Here is a 24,587-nt window from a genome sequence, read left to right as displayed (position 1 = left end):
TGATGGGCAATGTCAGTTACAGGGAATGTCCCAGAGTGGCTCTCGCACAAACAGAAAGGGTGCTACTCCTGGATAATCTAGAGCTGCCCAGCACAGAAACCATGCTAAAATACTGGGAAGTCTCCTCAGCGATAGGCTCCCCAGCAACTCACAGACAGATGTATTCCTCTCCCTGCTGTTTGCAATGAAGTTGCTTCAGGACATTGGGGGATGCTCCGTTTAATTTACATCACCAGAGCAGCCTAGTGTGGTGGGAGACTCTACTTGAGGGTCTCCTTGTGAAAGATAAGACATTGTTTTAAAAATTACAACACATTGGAAGCAATTTCTGGTAAGTGTGTAGTATTGTCTCCTATGAAACTGCAAGTATCCTTCATACTCTCTATCGGAAAGGATCAAAAGTTGGTTCCCTTTATTTTTTTTCCAAATCATGTACAATGATGTGAACAAATGTTCTAATTCTGCTATTTCTGAAACAGATTTATCCAAATGGGCTACCAGAAGAGAAGATTCAATTGCTGGGTTACATTGCTGTGGTGTATAATTCTCCTGACATCAGCACTTGGAATATCACCAAATTGGAGACCATTTCAGCTGTACTGCCAAACAGCCAGAGTGATAATACGGTACTGCAACCATAAAAGAAACTTGTAACAAAATAATTAAATTAAGGAATTGTCTTGTTTCAAAACAAGCCTGCCTTGAAACTCAGCCAATCTAGACTGGGATCTTCGTTATTTCTGTTTTTGGATACAACCAACTGACAATGAGAGGAGTCTGGAATAGGTTGATATTGCACTGAAGTGTCTTTAGCTACTCTTTCAACATTTAGCAGACCAAGGAATTACATCTGAAAGCATTCATTAATTTGTTAATTAATATCCCTTGATGAAAACCAAGTGTGTTTTATAGTTTGCTGATGGCTTAGTGACTGCAGTTGGGATTTTTACTACTTCAAAAATTAATCTTTTAATATTAATGCTCTCACCAATGTATTTACAGTCAGGGAAGTGGATAGTGCAGACAGAGCCTACAATTCATCGGTGCAGAAATTGCAGTCTGAGGCTTCCGACCTGAAAAAAATTTACGAACTTAACTGGTGGTCCGGGAGGTTCGGAGACTTGCGGTCCTGGGCCTCCTCGCGAAGCTCTGCGTAGAGGCCCAAGTATCCCAGCGACATAGCAGTTTCGCAGGCGTCCCTGGGATTATGTGGGTCGGCCCAACCAATCAAAGTAGGGGTATTCCCATTTATACTTGTGGTAAGTTCTGTATATATGGAATCACCATATGTATGAATGGGAATACCCCCAAAAATACACCAACACTTAAAATATATATTTTTTAAATCACGTATTTAAGATTAATCAAAATGGAATTTAATTAATTATTTAAAACAAAATTAATTTTTTGAAAAATAAATTTACCTATTTTAAAGGGTCTAGAAATAAACTTGCCTTATTTCACAGGTTTTTAAATATTTAAATTATTGAAAAAAAATATTTTTTTCTACTTTAAATGTCTTGCATATATGTGGATATAAAGTAGAGAGAAAACATTCTTTTTCAATAATTTAAACATTTTAAAACCTGTGAAATAAGGCAAGTTTATTTGTAGACCCTTTAAAATACGTAAATTTATTTTTCAAATAATTTTTTGTTTTAAACAATTAATTACATTCCATTTTGATTAATTTTAAATGTGTGATTTTTAAAATTTATTTTAAGTGTTTGTATATTTTTGGGGGTATTCCCATTCATACTTATATATACGGAATTTCACAGGCATTCGCTGGGCAGAAGTTGGGCAAATAGCAAAAGGCCCAACTCTCCGCCCGTGGAGACTCTTTACTTTTGGATGTGTGTGATCTGTCCAGAGGATTCTTGACCGATTGCAAGTTCCGGGTTTAGGCGCATGCGCAGTATATGCCTAAATCTGGAACTTGCGGGGCCCCTATGGGCGCGTGCTCTCCTCGTACGCACCCGTAGGGGCCACGAGTTCAGCCCCATTATCTCTAAGATCTAAATTCAAATCTAATCCAAACTGTAAAAGTTCTTTGTGAAATTAATTTTGACATTCTCAGGTGTGGATATTCAGCTCAAAATTGCTATTAATTTGACACAAATTGGTAATCTCAACCATGCAGGCTATCTATCGTGTTTGCTGATATGAGAAATGGAAATATTCTCTTAGTTCAGTAGGGAATGCTGCTTTGAGATTGGGGCTAAGGCACGTCGATGGAGTAGAGGGAGTCTTAATTATGCAACTGATCAATGTCATAACTGATGTAGTAATGCTAACATGGTGTCATAAATTGAGTATTCTCCAGCACAGATAGCCCTAAACTTAACAAACAAAACATTACCAAAAAATGTAAGTTAAAAGATGAAAATTGTTGAAGTTCGATCTGAATTTCACTTTGATGTAAGGTGAAAACTGGCTTATTGCAGCTGCAGCCATTCTCTTAACATTCTGTTCTTCTAACATTCAGAGCAAAGCCATTATTGCAAGATACATGAACACATCTGGAGTATTAAATGCAGCTGTATTGAACATTATTGGCGGCAGGGTGTTGTGTGTTCTTCATGAAAACCAACTGCAGACAATCAGTCCCACTAGTATCAGGTGAGTGTTCCTTTGTTGAAGAAAAAAAATCGAATCACCAGGATGCGGAGAGCCAAATACCTGTATTCTGTGTTCAGTTGACCACATTGCACATGTACGTCACAGTTCAGAGCACACATCAAAGTATCTAACATAGAAGAAGACAAAAGCAGTAATTTTACACTGGTTTCTTTTAACCTGGAACTAGAAATTTACAAGTACCACCCAATCTGTAAACTTCCCTCAGCAACAAAAACTAACCTCTAATTGACCTTGATTTACTTTGATTTAGACTTTCTGGCCTTGTAGGGACTGGTCTATTTAAACACGGCTATACCATAGCCACACAATAATACAATGTGCATAACAGATTAGTATAAGCAAAGCCTTAGATGCTGTCATATATAAATAACATTGTTCAGTTAACAGGTTCAGCAACTTAGTAGATGCATCTGTAATATATGAAAAAAACTATAGCTGCATGCACTTCTGATATAAACTGCTATGTCCTCATTTAATTTACCCATTACCATCTCCTCTTGTTTTATACTATCATCCCTTTTGTAATTTAACCTCTCCTGCCTTCCAACTTATAACAGTCCTTCCCTTTTGTTATTTCCTTCCCTCCCTGTCTGCCCTTTCCCTGCCTCTGCACTTGCTTAAAACCTCTTACATCTCAAACTTTTTCCAGTTCTGACGAAAAGTCACCGACCTTGAACATTAACTCTGTTTCTCTCTCCACAGATATTGCCTGACCTGCTGAGCATTTCCAGCATTTTCTGTTTTTACTACCTCTGTAGAGTTGACTTACTGTAATGAAACCTTCCCGTAACTGGTGGTGCTGTACCACCTGATTCTTGCTCCTCAGCCTGTAGAGCAGTGAATCTCCTTTGCTCCAACCAACAGCCAACTCTATTTCTCTGTTTCCCAAATTGGCATAAGTTTTTTTCTATTTAACAAATAATAGTAGAAAATCAAAGTAAAATATAAAAATAAGAATGTACAACTTTAAAATAGGGATTAAATTAAGTCCGAGCGCCTTGGTCCAATTAATACTGTTTAAAGATTTTTTTTTGTCGATCATTGCTTTTGACTGCAGATCTTCAATTAAGCAAATCTCTCCTGATCATTTTTGAGATGTAATGATTTTTTTGTGTATAAAAGCTTGATGAACTTTGAAGATTTTATGGGGACGTTTTTGTTTCTTTATGGAAAGTTATGTTTTGTAAAGATTGAATAATTCTGCAAACTCGCTAATATTGTACTTGTGGGGCATCCAGGAGTCCATATCAGAAAATTGCACACCTCCAGCCTATGATTTTATATCCCGTAATTTTAATGAACAGAAAATTTATGTTTAAATATTTGATGACAAGACCATAAAGATAGGAACCAGTTGATGATGGCAAAGTGATGGTGGAGTACATGATGTCTGGGAGCACAGGGGTTTGAAAGGGACCATCGGCAGTTTAGGTCCCATTTTACTGGCCACCCCTCCCCCACAAGAGTGTTAGATCCTGCTGCCTCCAATAGTGGCAGATTGCAACAACCCCAATGCTCCAAAACCCCCTGCCAAGTCCTGCTGAACCTCAGAATCTGACTCCAGGTTTCTTCCATTCCCCCAGCTACTCTTAGATCCCATGACCCGAGTCCTCACAAACCTCTACTTCACATTCCCATTGCTCCCTCATCTCATAACAACTCCTAATACTCTCAGACCTTGAGAATTCCCTCCCCAATGCCCATTGTTTGCAAAATCTCTCTCCTCGTAATACAGTCTCCCTCTCCAGTATTCCTGGAAATCTGAGAGGCCCCTCTCAGTGCTTCCAGGCCTTGGGTGACCATCTCAAGCTACTACCCCCAATGCTGATAAATCAGTGCCTCTGGTAATACTACTTTGAATGGTACCCATGTTCTTATAAAATCTCCAACATTGAATAATGCTTTGCAAGATTCACTAGTAGATTATAATTCTGCACTAGAAGAAAATAATACTGCATGAGTAACGTAACATAACTCACTGACTATTGTAACCATTTTCCTACAGCAATGCAAACCCATTGGATATTTCTTCATGCTCTCAATCAAAGAAAAACTTAATTTACAACAAAGCAAAAAGCACAATCGAGGAGCAAACTAGTGATCCAGTCACCTACTATAACCAGATGAAGCCATACTTTGGTAAGCAATACTGAGACTGGTAAACCACAATAGAGAAATGATTCTGAATCCTGGACTTGTTTTCAGCACTAAATTACACAAACTGATCACCTGCAGGGGCCAATTTGAAAATTCTTTTGGCGAATACCTGTTTCCCCCCCCCCCCCCCACCACTATTAGCAAAAAACTAACAAATTCCGTGAACATGTATTTTTGAGTAAAAGAGACATTTGTCTTTTTTATTAAGAACAACTATCTCTTCCACCCAATACTTATCTAATTGCATAGATATAATTATTGTAGTGAAATAAAGAATAATAATTACTTGAGGCTGACTATAAGACACTGATTTAACCGAGACGCTCTAGAAACATAAACACTGGGAATGAAACTCAAGCATTCTAACATGAGATTGAACTACTATAAATCACTTTTCGGCGACTGTTCTTTTAATTTTGCATGTGAGCTTATTTGAACTTCAGATTGATTTCTTTTTAATGCTAGGCAGCAACTGCCAGCGCAAGTGCGAGTGTACTTTGTGTCACGTGTGAGAAGAGAATCATACAAAAAAACGAGTGATTATCACATCATTATGAATGCTTTTTGTGTACCAGGGATTTCTGTACATTTTAATTATGTAATTGCACAGGGGATACGGTGCAGTTCCTTTTTAACCACTTCTTTTCATTTTCCTGAAGCTGGTTCAAGAACTGCTCATATAAAGACTATTGCTGCCGAGAATATCAACATGGACCCCAGTGTATTCCTGGAACTGAATCCCAACCAAGTAAATGTATGTAGAAACAAAACATTTATGAATAATATTAGATTCATTGCAAACTCAAATACATGAGCACCTTTGGGTTTACAATCGCTAGTCCATAATGAATGATAGTATTTCAAGATATTTTTGTTTGCTTTGATGGAACATTGTACCTTTTTTAAGAATTCTTGATTCTGGTTTTAGAACAGAAAATGACAGTGCTGCTCAGTTAAGATGCTGAGCCATGCACACTGGAAAGTTCCCTGATTCAATTTCTGGTATGTCCTGAATTAACTGATCTCAGCTGAGGCAGCAGTTGGGATGCAACAGTTGGCTTCAATGTGCTGGGTGGAGATGCCATTCCATGTTACTCGCAGTGCCCACTACTGGAAAGAGTGTGTTAGTGTACATGTGTGCGTGTGTGTCAGCACTATCATAGGATGAGGACAGGATTGAGCTTGTCCTTCCACGGTGATGCCTTCCACAGTTAACTATCTTGCTAATGCTCGCTAAGCTTGTGTGAAGAATGGTTGTTTGGTTGAGGTAATGGAGGGCTGCAACCTCTGGATTGTAGCTTTATAAAAAGGAGGGGGGTGGGATTGACAAAAAAAATTCTGATCACGAAAGCAGTATCTTCATTGGTTTAATCATGCAATTACTAATCATTCCATGTTATAGCAGGTATAAAAATCATTCGTTTGGTTGAAATTCAAACTTAGGGTTTCATAAATTGACAGCAATTACATGTGAAGGTGTACTTAATTGGCTGTGAAAAACAATGGAACATCTTGAGGTCATGAAAGGCACTAGAAGTCGTTCCTTTTTCTTTCTTTTACTTTTAATTTTAATTCTTCCTCACGTTTTAGTTATTTTTCAGCACTTTAACTTAATGCAACATTAATAAAACAAGTGGTGGAATACAAAAATGACCTGTTTCCTTGAAGTAATTCACAATTCTTTTTGTTTCAGGTACTCACTCCAGAGGAATTGAAAAATTTGCTCGGATATAATCTTCAAACCGTTAAAGATGCTGAAAATACCACATTAGTTCAAGATTGGATTTTACATCATACACAAAGTGAAGTGAGAAGCCTGGGAATTGGGCTGACTGGAGGGAATAAAGAACCACTACCTCCAGGCATTATTACTGTCCAAGGTAAGTGGTGTTCATTACAAGTTACTTCGACTAATAACCATTAGAGATGGCAATATGACAACAATGGATTTTGAGACTTTCAAAAGCAATTGAATAATTGAAGGGTTAAAAATAACGAACTTTTGTTTCTGTTTTTAGAAATAGATTCTTCTTCATCTTCCATCAACAAGAACTGTCTCTTATGTACAATCCAATCTTTATCTATCAGCGCAATAGTCGTCATAATACAAAGGTGGCTGCAATAGAAATAGAGAGTTGTTCTATTTAGCAGTACATGTATGTGTAAAACTAATGTCAATGAGGGAATTCAATGACGTCTGTGTACAAATGCCTATTGCATTCAGCATATGTAAACAGTCTGAGTATACCAGGTACAGACATTTACCGTATGGTTCAAATTGTGCATATAATATTTTAACTAACAAAGTAAATCCTATATATTATAAGCTCGGCTCTGCATTCTAGAAGATGGTTAATTTGGGACCCTATTAACGATAGATAAGATTGCTAGAATATAACTTTGAATCAAGCCAAGAAAATCATACCAAAGGACATAAATTTAAAAGAATCGCTTCAGTGTTAAATAGCCTGTGCCCACTCTCTGCAAGAGCACATTAACTAGTCCTACGTCCCCGCCCTTTCCCTGTAGCCCTGCAAATTGTTTTCCTTCAGGTACTTATCCAATTCCCTTTTTTGAAAACCACAGTTGAATCTGCCTCCACCACCCTTTCAGGCAGTGAATTGGAGATCCTAACCACTCGCTGCGTAAAAAGGTTTTTCCTCATGTCGCCTTTGGTTTTTCTGCCAATCATCTTTAATCTGTGCCCTCTGGTTCTCGACCCTTCTGCCAATGGGAACAGTTTCTCTCTACTCTGTCCAGACCCCTGTGATTTTGAACACCTCTATCAAATCTCCTCTGAACCTTCTCTGCTTTAAGGAGAACAACCCCAGCTTCTCCAGTCTATCCACGTAACTCAAGTCCCTCATCCCTGGAACCATTCTTATAAATTTTTTCTGTACCCTCCCCAAGGCCTTTACATCCTTCTTAAAGTGCGGTGCCCAGAATTGGACACAATACTCCAGTGGAGGCCAAACTAGTGTTTTATAAATGTTCATCATAACTTCCTTGCTTTTTTACACTATGCCTCTATTTATGAAGTCCAGTATACCGTATGCTTTTTTAACCACTTTCTCAACCTGCCCTGCCATCTTCAACGATTTGTGCACATATACCCCCATGTTTTGGAATAACATGTCATTTAGGCTAGTAAAGACAAAAACATTAGCGATGTTCAAAATATAGCTGTATCTTATAAAGGGAGGGATCAGCCACTAGAGAAATTAACTGCAGTGGGTCGAATGTCATTTTCTTGTTCTTGGTTTTTCTTATGCTCTTATAATATTTTAATATGAAAGATTGTTAATATAGATTAAAAGACAAATATACAAAGATATTGATTATATATTTTTCAGTAAATAATAAGTAAATAATTTATATGTGACTGATGAATTAAGTGTTTCTTGATCTGAATGGGTGTAATTACTATTTTTGTCAAAACAGCAATAGAAAATATATGTTGATTCTTATTAGTGATTGAATGGTAACTAGATAATTCAGCACAACTGTATAAAATTTGCATGTTTCTGACTAAAATAAAATGAAAACATTTGAATTCTAGACTTGAACATGTCTTCTGTTTTCTTTGGAATATGTATGTAAATGAGTGTCTGGCTGAAAGCTTGCTGCCATGATACATCATCATCATCATAGGCAGTCCCTCGGAATCGAGGAAGGCTTGCTTCCACTCCTGAAGTGAGTTCTTTGTGGCTGAACAGTCCAATACGAGAGCCAGACTCTAACACAGGTGGGACAGATAGTTGTTGATACAATATAAGGAACAGGAGCAGGCCATACGGCCCCTTGAGCCTGCTCCGCCATTCAATGAGATCATGGCTGACCTTCTACCTCAACTCCACTTTCCTGCATTCTCCCCAAATCCCTTCATGTCCAAAAATCTATCGATCTCTGTCTTGAATATATTCAAAGACTGAACCTCCACAGCCCTCTGGGGTAGAGAATTCCAGAGATTCACCACTCTGAGTGAAAAAATGTTTCCTCATCTCAATCCTAAATCCCTGCATCTACCCTGTCAAGCCCGGCAAGAATGTTATATGTTTCAATGAGATCACCTAAACACTAGAGAATATAGGCCTAGTCTACTCAATCTCTCCTTATAGGACAATTCCCCCATCCCAGAAATCAGTCTGGTAAACCTTTGTTGCGCTCCCTCAATGGCAATTATATCCTTAGGTAAGGAGACCAAAACTGTACACACTACTCCAGGTGCAGTCTCACCAGTGCCCTATAATAATTGCAATAAGACGTCTATACTCTTATACTCAAATCCTCTTGTAATAAAGGCCAACATACCATTTGCTTTCTTAATTGCTTGCTGTACCTGCATGTTAACTTTCAGTGATTCATGTACAAGAACACCCAGGTCTCTCTGAACACCAACACTTCGCAATCTCTCACCATTTAAAAAATACTCTGCTTGTCTATTTTTCCTACCAAAGTGGATAACTTCACATTTCTCCACATTATATTCCATTTGCTATGTTCTTGCCCACTCACTTAGCCTGTCTATATCCCCTTGAAGTCTTTTTGCATCCTCCTCACAACTTACATTTCCACCTAGCTTTGTATCATCAGCGAACTTGGATATATTACATTTGGTCCTCTCATCCAAATCATTGATATAGATTGTGAATAGCTGGGGCCCAAGCATTGATCTTGGCGGCACCTCACTAGTTAACAGCCTGCCAACCTGAAAATGACCTGTTTATTCCGACTCTCTGTTAAACAATCCTCAATCCATATTACCCCCGCCCCCCCCAATCCCGTGAGTCCTAATTTTATTCAATAACCTCTTGTGTGGTACCTTATCGAATGCCTTCTGAAAATCCAAATACACCACATCCACTGGTCCCCCTCCTTATCTGTTCTACTAATTATAACCTCAAAAAACTCTTAACAGATTTGTCAAACATGTTTTCCCTTTCATAAATCCATGTTGACTCTGCCCAATCCTATTATTATTTTCTAAGTGCCCTATTACCACGTCCTTAATAATAAATTCTAGCATTTTCCCTACTACTGGTCTGTAGTTCCCCGTTTCCTCGCTCCCTCATTTCATAAATAGCGGGATTACATTAGCTATCTTCCAATCTGCGGGAACTGTTCTAGAATCTATGGAATTTTGGAAGATGGAAACCAATGCATCCACTATCTCTATAGGCTCCTCTTTCAAAATCCTGGGATGTAGGCCACCAGGTCCAGGAGATTTATCGGCTTTCAGTCCCATTAATCTCTCCAGTACCATTTTTTTACTAATACTAATTTCTTTCAGTTCCTCATTCTTGCTAGACATCTGGTACTCCATTATTTCCGGAAGGTTTTTCGTGTCTTCTGTGAAGATAGACACAAAGTATTTGTTTAATTTCTCTGCCATTTCCTTGTTCCCCATTATAATTTCTCCTGTCTTTGCCTGTAGGGGACCCACATTTTTGCTAATTTTTTCCTTTTTACATACCTATAGAAGCTTTTATAGTCTGTTTTTATGTCTCTCGCTAGTTTACTCTCGTATATTCTATTTTCCCTTTATCAATTTATTGGTCCTCCTTTGCTGCATTCTAAAATCCCCTAATCCTCAGGCTTACTGCTCTTTTTGGCAACATTATAAGCCTCTTTCTTTGATCTAATACTATCTTTAACTTCTCTTGTTAGCCACAGTTGGATCACTTTTCTTGTGGGGTTTTTGTGCCTTAAAGGAATGTATGTTTGTTGTAAATTATTTTATTCTTTAAATGCTAGCCATCACCGTTTAATGTAGTTTCCCAATCTACCTTAGCCAACTCTTCCCTCATCCTATGTAGTTTCCTTTGTTTAGATTTAAGACCCTAGTTTTGGATTTAACTAAATCACATTCAAACTTAATGTAAAATTCTGTCGTATTATGGTCACTCTTCCCTAAAGGCCCCTTTACTACAAAGTTATTAATTAACCCTTTCTCATTGCACAATACTAGATCTAAAATAGCATGTTCTCTAGTTGGTTTCTCAACATACTGATCTAGAAAACCATCTTGTATACATTCCATGAATTCATCCTCCACACTATTACTGCAAATTTGGTTTGCCCAGTCTATATGTAAATTAAAATCCCCCCTGATTATTGTATTACCTTTGTCACATGTACCTCTAATTTCCTGATGTATACTGTGCCCCACATTACCACTACTATTTGGGGACCTATAAACAATTCCCACCAATGTTTTCTGCCCCTTGCTGTTTCTTAGTTCCACCCAAACTGATTCTACTTCTTGATTTTCAGAGCTAAGATCCTTTCTCTCTACTGTCTTTATCCATTCTTTATCAGGGCTACCCTCCTCCTTTTCCATTTTGCCCACCTCTTCTAAAAGTCAAGTATCCTGGAATATTTAGTTCCTAACCTTGGTCACTTTGCAACCACGTCTCCGTAATGGTTATTAGATCATACCTATTAATTTCTATCTGCTATTAATTCATCGATTTTGTTGTGAATGCTCCATGCATTCAGATATAGTGTCTTTAGCTTCGACTTTTTTCTATTTTCCATGATGTCGCCTTAGTCAGTAATGCCCTATTACCTTTATATGCACCTTAGTTGTTGCTTACATAACAGCTACAACACCACATGAAAAATATATAAAATTCTTTGAGACATTTCAGGGACAAAATACAATTGTTATAGATTTTAGTTAGTTTGTCTGGCCGGAATTTTACCGGTGCTGCGAGTGCGAGTTTGAACGGGGATCAGCTATCAAACTGGCAGTGACTGACAGCAGGGCAGAAGTCCGCTTTCAGTCCACCTCCATGTCAGTTTCCCAAGTGCTGGGTCTGTCTGCGCTTCACAGATGCAACACCAAGCGGCGGGGGAGCCGGTTGAAATTGTTAACAGCTCGTTTAAAAGTATTTGGAAAGCATTTACCAGGTACTTAGCATTTTTCCAGCTTTTTGACGAGGTTCCCGGTGCTCGGAGGTCATGTCAGGTAAGTATGTCATGTTCTCGATAACTCTCCATTCCAGTGACTAGTTGACAGCTGCAAAAGTGGTATAAAAGCTACCATTTCACAGCTGTTCAGTTTCCAATCTAAGAAGCAGGAGCCTTCAGGATTTGAAATACACTTTTCAGCTTTATGGATGTTTGGAGTGAACTCTATCCAGTGTCACCTCCTTGGAGCAACCTCTCTCACCATTGACAGATCGCTTCTGTCATCTCAACAGCATCAAGGCCCTTGAAAAAATCTCACCTTGGTCCTCAGAATTCCACCAAAATCTTCTCCAGCATCACTAGGCACAACAGCAGGCGCAGCTGCAGCACCAGTAACAGCACCAACCTTCTCCGCAATCACCTGCTGCTGCACAGGACACAGGGCATCAGCACTTGACCACATTGCTGCCCAGGACACCAGGGATGTCCTCACCATGACCAGATTTACTTCACTTGACACTGTACACCCTGGCTGCCACATGATGCGCCAGGTTGGCACCAACACCATAAAGCATCTCTACAATGCCCAAGCCATTCCGTTATGTCTCACTATTCACTGAAACTCACTAGGCCACTTCCAAAGGTGCACACAGATCTGTCCAAGAAGGCAAAGTGTTGAATGTTTGACAACACATTAGCAGAAACTTTATATGAACTTTGGCAATAACATCCAAGTGCCTACCCTTGTGTGTTGTTAGTTGGTATGACTGGACAAGGATGAGAGTGAGTGTGAGGGGTGGCTAATGAGATGGGGATGTGATAATGTAAATAGAGATGGATGGGTGGAGGTGCAAGGTAAGTTGGTGTAAGGATGTCCAGGGCTAAGGTAGGAATGGCAGAGTGATGGGGATGTGCTGAGTGGCACAGTAGGATGAGTTTGAGTGTGGCTTTGCAGTAACGTTTTGTGATCTAATGAAATCATCGAAAGGTTTGCGCCACTGCAGCCAGGGCCTCCTGATGTCATCTTTCCTTGTGTCCTCCTGTGCAATGTGCAAACAGGCTGTGTTGATCTCCTGGGAAGGTCTCTACCGACCACATAAAGGGAAGAGAACCTCCTTACGTGTTGTGACTCCATAAGCATATGGAGAGAGGCATGGGAGAGCTTGGGTGCAGCCGTGAACTTCTGCAGTGTTTGCAGCATTTCAATGCTGCAGAGCACTGACAGGACGACTGTCAAAATGAATGTGGACTTGGTCCCTTTAAGGAAACCAGCTGATGACGCATCATCAGATGATGTCATCAGACCCACTTCCTTTCAATTACCGGGAACCTCGCAAGGCGGGCTTAACAAGCTCAATCACGTAAAATTACATGTAGAGAGCCGGATTGAGATGGGTACGAGGTAGCAACCTGTGTGCTGTGACTCCATAAGCATACTTTCCCCGCCACCAACCCAACATGGTTGCCGAAATCGTGTCCTCTGTGTCTGATGTTCAAGAGAGAGACTAAGGCATTCAATCTCAATACAAACACCTTGTGGGATTTGTTCACACACATGCTTATTTGGCAGCTTTTGTTGAAACGAACAGACAGTTATTTAAATTTGCTTGGTCACGATCACTTTTTTAAAAAATGTTTGTCAACCTGTCTTGTTCAAATCAGAGATTCTGTTTGAAGCTTTTGAGGGGAGATAAGGCAAATATATTTAATAGACAGAAAAAGAGTAGCCACACTGAGAGGGGATCTGACAGGCAAGTGATCAGGAAGATCTTTTGTTAGGGACTTGAGCACAAAAAAATATATAGACTGACACTCCACTGCAGTGCTGAGGGAGTGCTGCACTGTCGGAGCTGCCGTCTTTCGGATGAGACGTTAAACTGAGGCTGTAAGAGAAATTTGGCATTAGGGGTACCAGCGGGACAAGGGTTGAAGTGCTGGTTCCCACACCGACCCATAAGGAGGTAAAAGGCCTCTCTTCGGCCTTGTACCAAGGCTCCAGAAGTTATCAATTCAATAATATTCCGACAGGATACGATGTGAGAACCTAAACAGACATTGATAAGACCTTGCGAAGAGGCTCGAGGCGACTCACAGGCATAAAGGAGAATCAACAAATTCTGATCTAATGAAGTCATTCTAGTCATGGCCTAAGGTGGTCACGAGGGTCTTGGCCTGTCAATCCAAAGTAGCACTAATAAGGTAGTCCAATTAGAGAAGTAGCACTGATAAGGTAGTCCAATTAGAGATCGAGGGAGGTCTTGCCAGGGAACGGAGGGGTTTTTGAAATGTATAAAAGTTGTATGATTGTGCTGTTCGGAGAGCATCTCCACTCACAGGCGGCTGTGATGAGAGGTGTTCCCGGACGTTCGTAATAAAAGATCGTTATACCTTGCCATTCGTCTCTGTCTGCTAACTCCGGGGGCTGTTACCCAGGCTGGGGCGAGCGTCGACCCTCTATATCAGGGGGCCCGCTCGTGGGAGGAGAAGCCTTCCCATTTTCCCCTTACAGGAGCCCTGTCTGCTCTCCGGTGGATGTGAAAGATCTCATGATACTATTTCGAAGAAGAGCAGGGGAGTTATCCCTGGTGTCCTGGCCAATATTTATCCCTCAATTAATATAACAACAAAACAGATTATCTGGTCATTATCACATTGTTGTTTGTGGGAACTTGCTGTGCGCAAATTGGCTGCCGCGTTTCCCACATTACAACAGTGACTATACTCCAAAAGTACTTAATTGGCTGTAAAGCGCTTTGAGACGTCCGGTAGTCGTGAAAGGCGCTATATAAATGAAAGTCCTTTTTTTATTGGTTAAATTTCTCTCCACCTACTGTAAATAGCAGTGCTAAGACTAACCCCCGCATCACTAGGGAGAAAAGAATTCCAACCAGAGCACAAAGTATTGTCGTAGCCCAGAAATTGAAAGAGCCAAAACCACTGAAACATCAAAGGAAATATTTATAAAATAACAAGGACAAAGGTTCTTTCTTGTTTCACAATCTCCTCCATCCATTTCTGGAGAATGGTAACATTAATCATTCAGTTACTGAGCACTCCCACTAGATGGCAATCTAAGACTGGCTGGTCTTGTGTGTATTAAAATGGAACAGGAGTAGACCATTCACCCCTCAAGCCTGTTCTACCATTCAATTAGATCTGTACCCCAATTCTGTTTACCCGCACACACCCATCCTTTTCTGGCTGTAACAGTCAGGTTTTTAAAAAGGAATGCTCTGAGACAGTCAGGTAGCAATAGTTGAAAGATGCTTAGAATGCAGGAAAGAGTAGTACAAATCAAGTCCAGCTGGATAATCCACTGCTTTGGAGAAGCGTACGGTTTTCATTCTTTTATATAATTACTTGAAACCAACTTGTACAGATTGGATTAATTTGGTTCAATCATAACAATCACTCCATATAGTCACTTGGCTGTGAAATAAAGCAATTTAACAATTCCTATTATCTTGTTTCACTGCGTGTTAACTCGGTCTGCTTCCGAATAAATTAAAGTGCGCATGCAGAAGACACGACGATCCAGTTCAGGTCATGGGTACTATTGTTATACCCCCAGGTTATGCTACTGTGCAAATAGATGTAGGGCTGTGTGAGCCAAGCCCTAAACAGCACTTATACGAGAGTCTGATGCCGCAGACCCAAATTTGTAACGAATATATTTTAATATTCATTGAAAGAATTAAAAAATACCTATTTAGCAACAATATATACTCAGCATATTAGTCTAAAATAGTCACTTGTCATATGTAAATCATTTTTATGAATGAAAATGTTGTGAATACTACCTTTGGGTGCATTGCAGTGATAATGATAGTGAAAATGCCCTTCCTTTCCTGTTATGTTCAGAATAACGCCACAAGACTGTGTTGTAAGCTCAAACCATTGTGACCTTGGTCTCTTTAATGTAACTCCAAAGTGAGGAAGCAGCATGGTGGATTGCCTTTTATACAGGTGACCCTTAGGTCTCCCACAGGTGTGCCCCTGATGGCAAGTCTTACACATTGGTGAGGTTTGCATACATAACATCACTCCCCGCCCACCCCCCCCAACCAAAGTCTTATGTACAAGTTATTTACAGGTTGAGGCGATCCGGGGCTCTGCGTTCCCGGGTTGATCGCCTGAGTTGATATCCTGGCATGGGTGAGTCGGTCGGATCATTGCTGCACTGCAGCGCGGCTGGTCTGATCGGACTGTCGGGCATGGTGGGTTCATCCTCATGGTTGACAGCAAGGTCGATTGCTGCATGGGTGTGTGTTGGTGGCTCATAGATGGTAAAGTCTTCTTCAAACTGTTCTTGGTTGTCAGTGAATCGCAGTTTGGTCTGATCCAAGTGCTTTCTGCACGTTTACCCATTCAACAGTTTAACAACAAACACTCTATTCCCCTCCTTGGCTAAAACAGTGCCAGCAATCCATTTGGGACCATGACCGTAATTGAGAACAAACACAGGATTGTTAACCTCAATGTCACGCGATACAGGCGCGCGATCGTGGTACATGTTATGCCGGTAATGCCGGGTTTCTACGTGATCATTGAGATCCAGGTGGACTAAGGAGAGCCTGGTTTTGAGTGCTCTCTTTATTAACAATTCTGCCGGGGGAACCCCGGTGAGCGAGTGGGGGCGCGTGCGGTAGCTGAGCAGGACCCGAGATAACCGGATCTGCAAGAAGCTGTCCGTTACGCGTTTCAAGCTGCCCGTTCCGCTTGACCATTGGATGCGGGCTTAAATGGGGCAGACCTGACATGCTTAATGCCATTGCAGGTCAAGAACTCGTTGAATTCCAAGCTGGTGAAGCATGGTCCATTGTCACTAACGAGGAGGTCAGGTAAACCATGGGTGGCGAACATGGCCCGGAGGCTTTCAATGGTGGCAGTGGACATACATGATGACATTATTATACATTCAATCCATTTAGAGTAAGCGCCCACTGCTACTAGAAACATCTTTCCTAGAAAGGGGCCAACAAAATCTACATGGACCCTGGACCACGATTTGGAGGGCATGACCACAGGCTCAGTGGGGCCTCCTTGGGTGCATTGCTCAACTGTGAGCAAGTGTTGCATTGGTGTACGCACGACTCCAATTCCGAGTCGATGCTGGGCCACCAAACGTGCAACCTGGCGATAGCCTTCATCATGACTATGCCTGTGTGGGTACTGTGTAGGTCGCGTATAAACGTTTCCATGCCTTTTTTTGGCAAAACCACGCGATTCCCCCCATAGGAGACAATCCGATTGGATGGACAATTCATCCTTACGTCGGTGGAACGGCTTAATTTCATCTTGCATTTCCCCGGGAACCGCCGACCAGCTCCCATAAAGGATGCAACTTTTTACTAGAGATAGCACAGGGTCTTGGCTAATCCAGGTCCTGATCTGGCAAGCCGTGACAGGTGACCCCTCGCTCCCAGAAGCAAGTTTGCGTTTTGTGCCATTTCCACCCCTGAGGGCGTCAGCGCAGTTCTCAGTGCCTGGTCTGTGGTGGATTACATAGTCATACGCAGACAATGTTAGTGCCCATCTTTGGATGCATGACGAAGCATTGCTGTTGATACCTTTTCTTTCTGAGAGCAGTGAAGTGAGCGGAAACCAAATAGGTATTGGTGCATTTTCTTAACCCCGTATACACATGCTAACGTTTCTTTCTCAACCATACTGTAGGCTCTTTCAGTCTTGGATAAACGTCTGGATGCATATGCAACCGGTTGCAGTTTGCCTGGCACATTTGCTTGCTGTAACACACAACCGACCCCGTACGATGACGCATCACAAGCTAGTACTAAACGTTTACATGGGTCGTACAATAAAAGTAACTTGTTCGATCATAGCAGGTTTCTGGCCTTATTAAAGGCTGTCTCTTGAGATTTGCCCCAAACCCAGTCATCGCCCTTGCGTAGCAATAAATGCAAGGATTCCAGCAAAGTGCTCAACCCCGGTAAAAAGTTACCAAAATAGTTGAGGAGTCCCAGGAACGAACGCAGCTCCAGCACATTCTGTGGTCTGGGTGCAGTCTTGATGGCCTACGTCTGATGCCGCCCACCACAATAGAAATTCGACCTCCGGCGCCAGGAAAACACACTTGGAGCTTTTCTGCCCGAGTCCCACTCTGTCCAGTCGCTTTAGAACCTCTTCCAGGTTGTGCAAGTGTTCGGTGGTGTTGCGACCAGTGGTCAGGATGTCGTCTTGGAACACCACGGTGCACGGAACCGATTTCAGCAGACTCGCCATGTTCCTCTGGAAGATGGTCGCAGCCGAGCGAATCCCAAAGGGGCATCTGTGGTATATGAACTGATCTTTGTGCGTGTTGATGCACGTCAATTTCTTTGATGGTTCAGCTAGCTCCTGTGTCATGTAAGCAGGTTAGATCTAGCTTGGTGAACGACTTTCCCCCTGCTAGAGTTGTGAGTAGGTCCTCCGCTTTAGGTAGTGGGTACTGGTCCTGTATCGAGACTCGGTAGATCGTTACCTTGTAGTCCCCGCAGATTCTGACTGTCCCATCTCTCTTTAGCAACGGCACGATTGGACTGGCTGTAGGGGGTGGTGTGTGGGGTCAGGTTCACCTCTGACCTTCTGAGCGGTTCAAATCGCTCCCACTCCCTGGGTTCTAGACTTTGGATTTATTTTGGGGATGTGACAAAGTGCAAGAGACAACTGTTTCGGTGCAAAGAACTTAGATTTTATTATAGACAAGAAAAGTACAATGTCAAGCTTGAAATAACTAGAATAAAAACACTTCACCACACATTCAAAAGGGGTTACAGAAAATACTACACCTCCCACCTCCCAATGCCTAATTCTGACTAAGTTAAACTCCAGGGCAAACAGGGATTATGCTCACCAATCCTTTATTATCCGTTGACGGTGGTTCGCGATTTCGGGGTTCGCTGGACTCTGTAGGTTTTGGTTGCCGGACCCCAAACGTTGTAGAGGACTTCTAACTGCGTAGTCTTTAGTTGGGTGGTGTCGCTGATATGGTAGGGCACGTATTGGACTTACAGGGTGAATACCCACTTTCTTACGTTAGAAATAGGTTTTAAAGTCTTTTTAGATAGTGTTTCACCTGTTGGTCGCTAGGACTAGATTGTAGGGTGGAAACTTTCGAATCCTCAGTTTCTTCTCGAGGAGTTTTGGTTTCGGAATTGGTCGATCGCGGTGCTTTCGATGTTACCACGTTGGCTGTGGTCAGTTGTTGCCGTGATGGCGATATCCGAAGTTACTGGGAGCTGGTTTCTACCGTGATGATGTTCTTCCTTCTTTCGGTAGTAGGGCAGAGTGGCCCAGGAGTGTCGTCGAGGTTGGAGATGTTGGTGCTCAGAAGAGCTGCATAAACTGTTGCGGTGGTCTTTCTCCATCCTTCCCCTCTTCGAATAGATGAATGCCTGCTCGCTCTCTCGCCTCCTTTTTTCTCCCATTAAAAACCGGCCCCAGTTATACTTTTGGAGCCATTCTAATCTATGCGTCAAATCAGCCCTGATCCTTTGTTTTAATTTTGGCAGGCTCGATATCTCTTTGTCATATTTTGGCGGGCCCCTTAAGGGTAACCTGTCTCGGTTGTGCTGATGGTTTTGAATTTGTTTCCCGATTGGGAAAAATTAGCTTTGGTATTTGCAATGTCTGCCTAGGCCTGGGTTTCCATGTGGGCTGGCTGGGCCATTATCATTATGTATGTGCTGGATGGGTTTCCTGCTCAGAGTGATGGCTGGCTATTTCTGGGTTGATTGTTGCTATGTTATTGTCTCCTGGGGAGAAGGGTTTTAGAGTTTACACAATTCCCCAGACAATTTGTTTAGCTTCAATAACCAAAACTGGTTTCGGCCTTGTAAAAATCCCAAATTCGATAAAAACTTGTAGGATCCAATGAGTCCAAATACTGGGGGGGGGGGGTTCCCATGAATTTTGCAATCCTACAGTCTCCCCCTGTGATACTCTACATGCTAGAGTGTCATGCTAGGTGAGCAAAATTCCTGATTCCTAAGGGTCAACCTTTCCCTATATTTACCTAACTGAACTTAAACATGCACACCCCCTTTGAAATGCAATGCAGTTTACAGGCAAATACAGTCATTCCAATTATGTTACAGCATAGAGGGGGTCCGACGCCCTTCTATTACTCCAACTTTACAGAAAATAAAGGTACATAGTCAAACACATTTTTAAATAACATTCTTACAACACTCGACCTCTGTTTTTACAGCAGGTGAAAATTAAAACATTAAATATGATAATAATGTGTTACCCCTCCCTGTGCGATCCCCAAGTTTGGCCAGGGAGCGTACAGCACCCTTTGGTGCCTGACCTGACGACCTCTGCATTTCACTCGACAAATGAGACACCATAAGTAAAGAATGATCATGAGTTGACAGACAACTAAAACGTGGGAAGCTATTCTGATCCCAGCAGGAACTTCTATATTCCTGAAAATGTCCCATCAAGGTGGAATTGTGATCTCGAGAATTTTTCTTCCGATCTCAATTGTTTTCTGTTCTAGAGTATAGAAATGCTTTTGTGAGATTACTACAGTTTCTAGAAGAGCGGTAAGATGCTCGGGTAGAGGGGGAATTTCATAGCCAAAATGTGCAACATAATCCTGCAGGTTTGTGATGTTTCCCCTCACAGTGAGGTGAACAGTGGAGGGTTCGGGAATGGGGTCAATCCGTTCCTGGGCCACTTGAACTTCTGCCTCGGGTTTAAAGCAAAAACTGCTTTCACTGACCGGACACCAGAAGTGTTGTCCATGCTGGTAGTGGGGCGCACTGGTGGTGATACAATGTGTCCCACCCCCTATGTATGCTACCTGTGGGGGAACATGGCCTTGTGCCATTACCTCCATGGTACAGTTGATAGGTTGTGCGCCAGCAGCTTTAAACCCACACTGTGGTCTGGAATAGGCGTTCAAGTGCTGGGGACACAGTATTACGTGTGCACCCGGCTCCGGCACCTGGAGAGGTCGGTACCTGTCATAGCGTGCTCCCACTTTATGACATACGGTGGGACCGCTGTGAAACGAAAGTGTGCACCTCCTTGAATGACTCCAATGTTCTCCACCCTGTATACCGGTGCGGGTCGGGCTGTCCCACCCATAACCGCTATCCTTAGTACTATCTCCATGATGGTGTGGTTAGAACGCCCGAAATCTACTGGGACAGGGTAGGCTTCAGAAGCTAGGCGGAGCTGACACGGGCTTAGTGAATTACTATATGGGTGGAGGGCTGCGAGGTGTTTGTTGCTGATCCAGGAGGGGACTAAACCTTGTTTTAAATCCTCCAGGTTGTTGCGGCCCTCGCCCAACAACTATGCCCCATACAGCACACACACTTCGTTCCGTGCAGCCTGGTCTGAAGCATTCCGATCCTTCCGTATGAATGCATTCACCGTCTGTGCATGTTTTTCCAGCTCAGCCACGATTTCTTTTAAATGGACCGTCATAGCCTGGTCCTCATGTAGCTCTGAGCCCACTACTGTGTTTTCCTCTTTTAGGATATTTCTCAGTTGGTTCTTTAGACTATTTATCTGCGTTTGCAGTTCTATATCGTTTAGGCCATTTATCACAGAGGATCCTGTATTATATGCAGTAAAAATGTCATTCAAAGTTCCCCTTCTAGGTTCCCCGTGCCTATGGTGTCCCTAGCATATAGGGTGTATAGATCTGCTTCGTCTACATTGCCAAAGTCTAACTCGTAAAATTTCTTGAACATTTCTCTGAGTAGGGCCTGGTATAGCTGTTCTGTTTCCTTCGGGCACCATGCAGGTAAGTGCACCTCGGTAAGGTTTAAAATAACTGAAGCTACTGCATTGTGTACCCCCTGGTATAACACCTTTTGGGTCGGTACCAATACTAATCCGTTTCTGGTCCCTTGGTGGTGGTCGGACACCTCTCTCTTATTGTTCGCATTGGCAGGGTCGTGGGCAGGGGTTTCTTAATGCATGCTATAAGTTCGGTGGCGTTAATTGGGAGCGGTGAGTGTGGGACCGCACACCCGTGTAGGCTGGAATCCCACCCCGTCCCTTCTCCATCATCTTGCCATTGCCTGGCGAAGGCGATCGATATGTCTGCGGGACAGATCTCCTCTGACCCCCACATGCAGACATAAATTCCCTGTTCAGACTCCCACCACTTGTTCCAACACACCTTCACTCCTCCCGGTGTTCCCGTGATGGTATGGTACGTATCATTACCGAATCTTTCCCAGTCAGATTCCTGGTCCCCCGTGTCCTTGTTCAGCTTCCTGAGCCACCACCATCTACCCAGAGGAATCTGCCCTTTACAAGTCAAACACACACGTTTTTCCTCCATAACACTGATCCGCGCAGCAACGACCCATATCCTGGGGCATGGAACGGACACCTCCCCATAGGTAAACCCTTCCTGGCTGGAGTAGCGAGTGGAATTAGACCCCAGCCACCCTGGCCACCTCCCTTTGTGGGCATAAACAGCGAGCACTTACACACCCGGTGTGCTACCCACTGCAGTCACGATCGGTGCTCTCTCTCCCGAGCACCTATAGATGAGGGATTCTTCCACGTCTCCTCGGCCGCTGCTGCTCATTCTTATCAAGGCGAGCAGGAACAGGACCCTTTTCATGTTGTTCTCCAGCCTTGAGAAAAGCTCTCTGCCTTGACAAAAGGTGATCGAGTTCCAATTTGGACTCATTTCTTCTCGGAGAACACAATAAAGTCTTTAATCAACTGGCTGTCTTTTTCAGTTCCCGTAGGAACTGATGTCTGTATTGAACTTTTGTCTCATCTTACTCTTAATGGGCCCAAGTTTCGAGCTGTGCCTAGAACGGAGCAGGCCCGACCTGGACGCCTGTTTATCGCGCCACAAAGTGCACCTAAAAAAAACCCTCCAGATTCTCCAGCTCCCTGCAGGTCCTCTGGCCCTCGGCGCAGCGCAACAGGAGCTGTAGGGGGCGGAGCCAGGTCCCTGCGCTGAAAACAGTGCCGGGACCTCTGCACATGCGCGCTACAGTGGGCGCGCATGTGCAGTAGCTCCAGGCGCCCAAAACTGTGTGGGAGGGGCCGAACCACGCAGCCCCTAGCCCTGGCCGAATGGCCTCACTGGGGCTGCGTGAATAAGGCTCCTCCCACGCCCAGCTCCTGCTTCCTCCCGACCCGACTCGACTCCCGCTTCCCGCCTCTGGATCCGACAACGACCTGACTCCCGCTCCTCCCCCCCGCCCCTGGACCGGATCCGACCCGACCCGACTCCTGCTTCCCCCGCCTCCGAGACCAGACCCGGCACCGACCTGACTCCCGCTCCCACCCTCCTCCCCCTCCCCTCGCTGTCAGAAACACAGACACTGACAGACAGAGAATGAGAGACACACACACACAGACAGACAGAGAGATAGAGACACTGACAGAGACACACTGGGGGGGGGGGGGCATCCCAGCACGCTGTTGGAGGGCTCCCGGTGCTGCAGTTGGTAAGTAGAAAATGTTTTATAAATTTTTTTTTTTAATTATTTCTTATTAATTTTTTTTGATTGATTTATTGGTTGATTTATTGATGTATTTATCATTTCTAATTGATGATCGCTCTCTATTTGTAAAACTGAAGTGTTTAATGTTTGTAAACTTCCCTTTAAACCCCCCCCGCCATTCCCTACGCCTGATTTGTAACCTACGCCTGATTTTCTAAAGTGTAGACAAGATTTTTTTGAGCGTACAAAAATCTTCACTTACTCCATTCTAAGTTAGTTTGGAATAAGTTTTCACTGATAAAACTTTGAAAACAGGCGTAAGTGGCCGGACACGCCCCCTTTTGAAAAAAAAATTCTGTTCCAAAGTGAAACTGTTCTAACTGACTAGAACTGGAGCAAACTAAATGACGAGAATTCCGATTTCTAAGATACTCCATTCGTAACCAGTTGCTCCTAAAAATCAGGAGCAAATCATGTGGAAACTTGGGGCCATAATTCCTGTAGTGCCTCTTTTACTGCCGACAAGATGGGATCTTTTCCTTTCCCCAAGAAACTATTACTGGTGCTTCCTTTAATAGCTGCACAGGGGGATTCTTTTCTTACCCGCAATTGGACTCTGACACGTCCTCCCCCAAATACTACCAGGCCTATGTCACTAATTGGGCATCGGCTGTCGTCCGGAGCTCCTCCATTACATATTTGTAAAAACGCTTTTATCCTATTTTACTCGTTTCACTACTTCCATACACATGGTTTCTTTCGGTCGTGGTGACCCTAACAAAAAGAAAAACCTTAATCCTACGTTATGCTCGATTCTTATCATCCTAATTATGTACATCTGCCACCCGTCTCCAGGTGGCCAGGTTAACTCCTATTCTTCTCCTTTCTTCTCTGGCCTCTGGGTTTCCAGCAGGGCCGGTAGTCGGTCGGCCTGTACTGCATGACTCGGAGTGTCCTGACCGGAGGTGGGTCTGAGTCCCACATTATAGGGGGAATGGCTCCTCTGGTGCTACAGCACACCACCCCTTTGGGGGTGGTGGCAAGGTTCATTTCGTTACCCAAGGGTTCTACCTGGTCGAGGGCTGTGGGTTGGGGACTCCCAACTGGTGGCTGGTCCACCACTATCTCTTCCAAGGGTTCCTCGTCGCCCAAGGCTACCGGCTGGGAGTCCCTGTTCGCAGGCTGGTCCCTGACCTTAGGTACCCCTTTGTGGCTGGTCCCTCTCCTGGGGCTGAACCACTTAAATTGCAATGCTGGTGACCACGGTGTCTTAGTGTTGTGGTGTTCGGAGAGTCCTTCTCAGGGTCCTGACTACTGGGGGTGCGTCCGAGTCCCAAATGATTGGGGGGATAGCTCCTCCAGTAACACAGTCCACCGTCCCTCTAGGTACGGTCTGTGAGTCTGCCATGTCCCCTGTGGGATCTCTACAGTTGGGGG

The 24,587-nt window shown here is 43.2% G+C and overlaps 1 protein-coding gene across 1 annotated transcript in view; it reads left to right on the top strand.

The window, feature by feature from the left end:
* Positions 1 to 8,237, top strand: part of LOC139281630 (uncharacterized) — a 204,155-nt gene extending 195,918 nt beyond the window's left edge. Inside the window, exons 113-118 of the mRNA XM_070901774.1 lie at positions 480 to 626; positions 2,489 to 2,622; positions 4,649 to 4,782; positions 5,460 to 5,554; positions 6,494 to 6,680; positions 6,819 to 8,237. Coding sequence (XP_070757875.1) covers positions 480 to 626; positions 2,489 to 2,622; positions 4,649 to 4,782; positions 5,460 to 5,554; positions 6,494 to 6,680; positions 6,819 to 6,925 — 804 coding nt within the window. The 3' untranslated portion in view covers positions 6,926 to 8,237. The remainder of the gene's footprint in view (positions 1 to 479; positions 627 to 2,488; positions 2,623 to 4,648; positions 4,783 to 5,459; positions 5,555 to 6,493; positions 6,681 to 6,818) is intronic.
* The last annotated feature ends 16,350 nt before the right edge of the window (positions 8,238 to 24,587 follow it).

This window comes from Pristiophorus japonicus, chromosome 15 (assembly GCF_044704955.1).
Source record: "Pristiophorus japonicus isolate sPriJap1 chromosome 15, sPriJap1.hap1, whole genome shotgun sequence".
NCBI lineage: Eukaryota > Metazoa > Chordata > Chondrichthyes > Pristiophoridae > Pristiophorus > Pristiophorus japonicus.
This window is presented reverse-complemented; position numbering and strand designations above follow the sequence as displayed.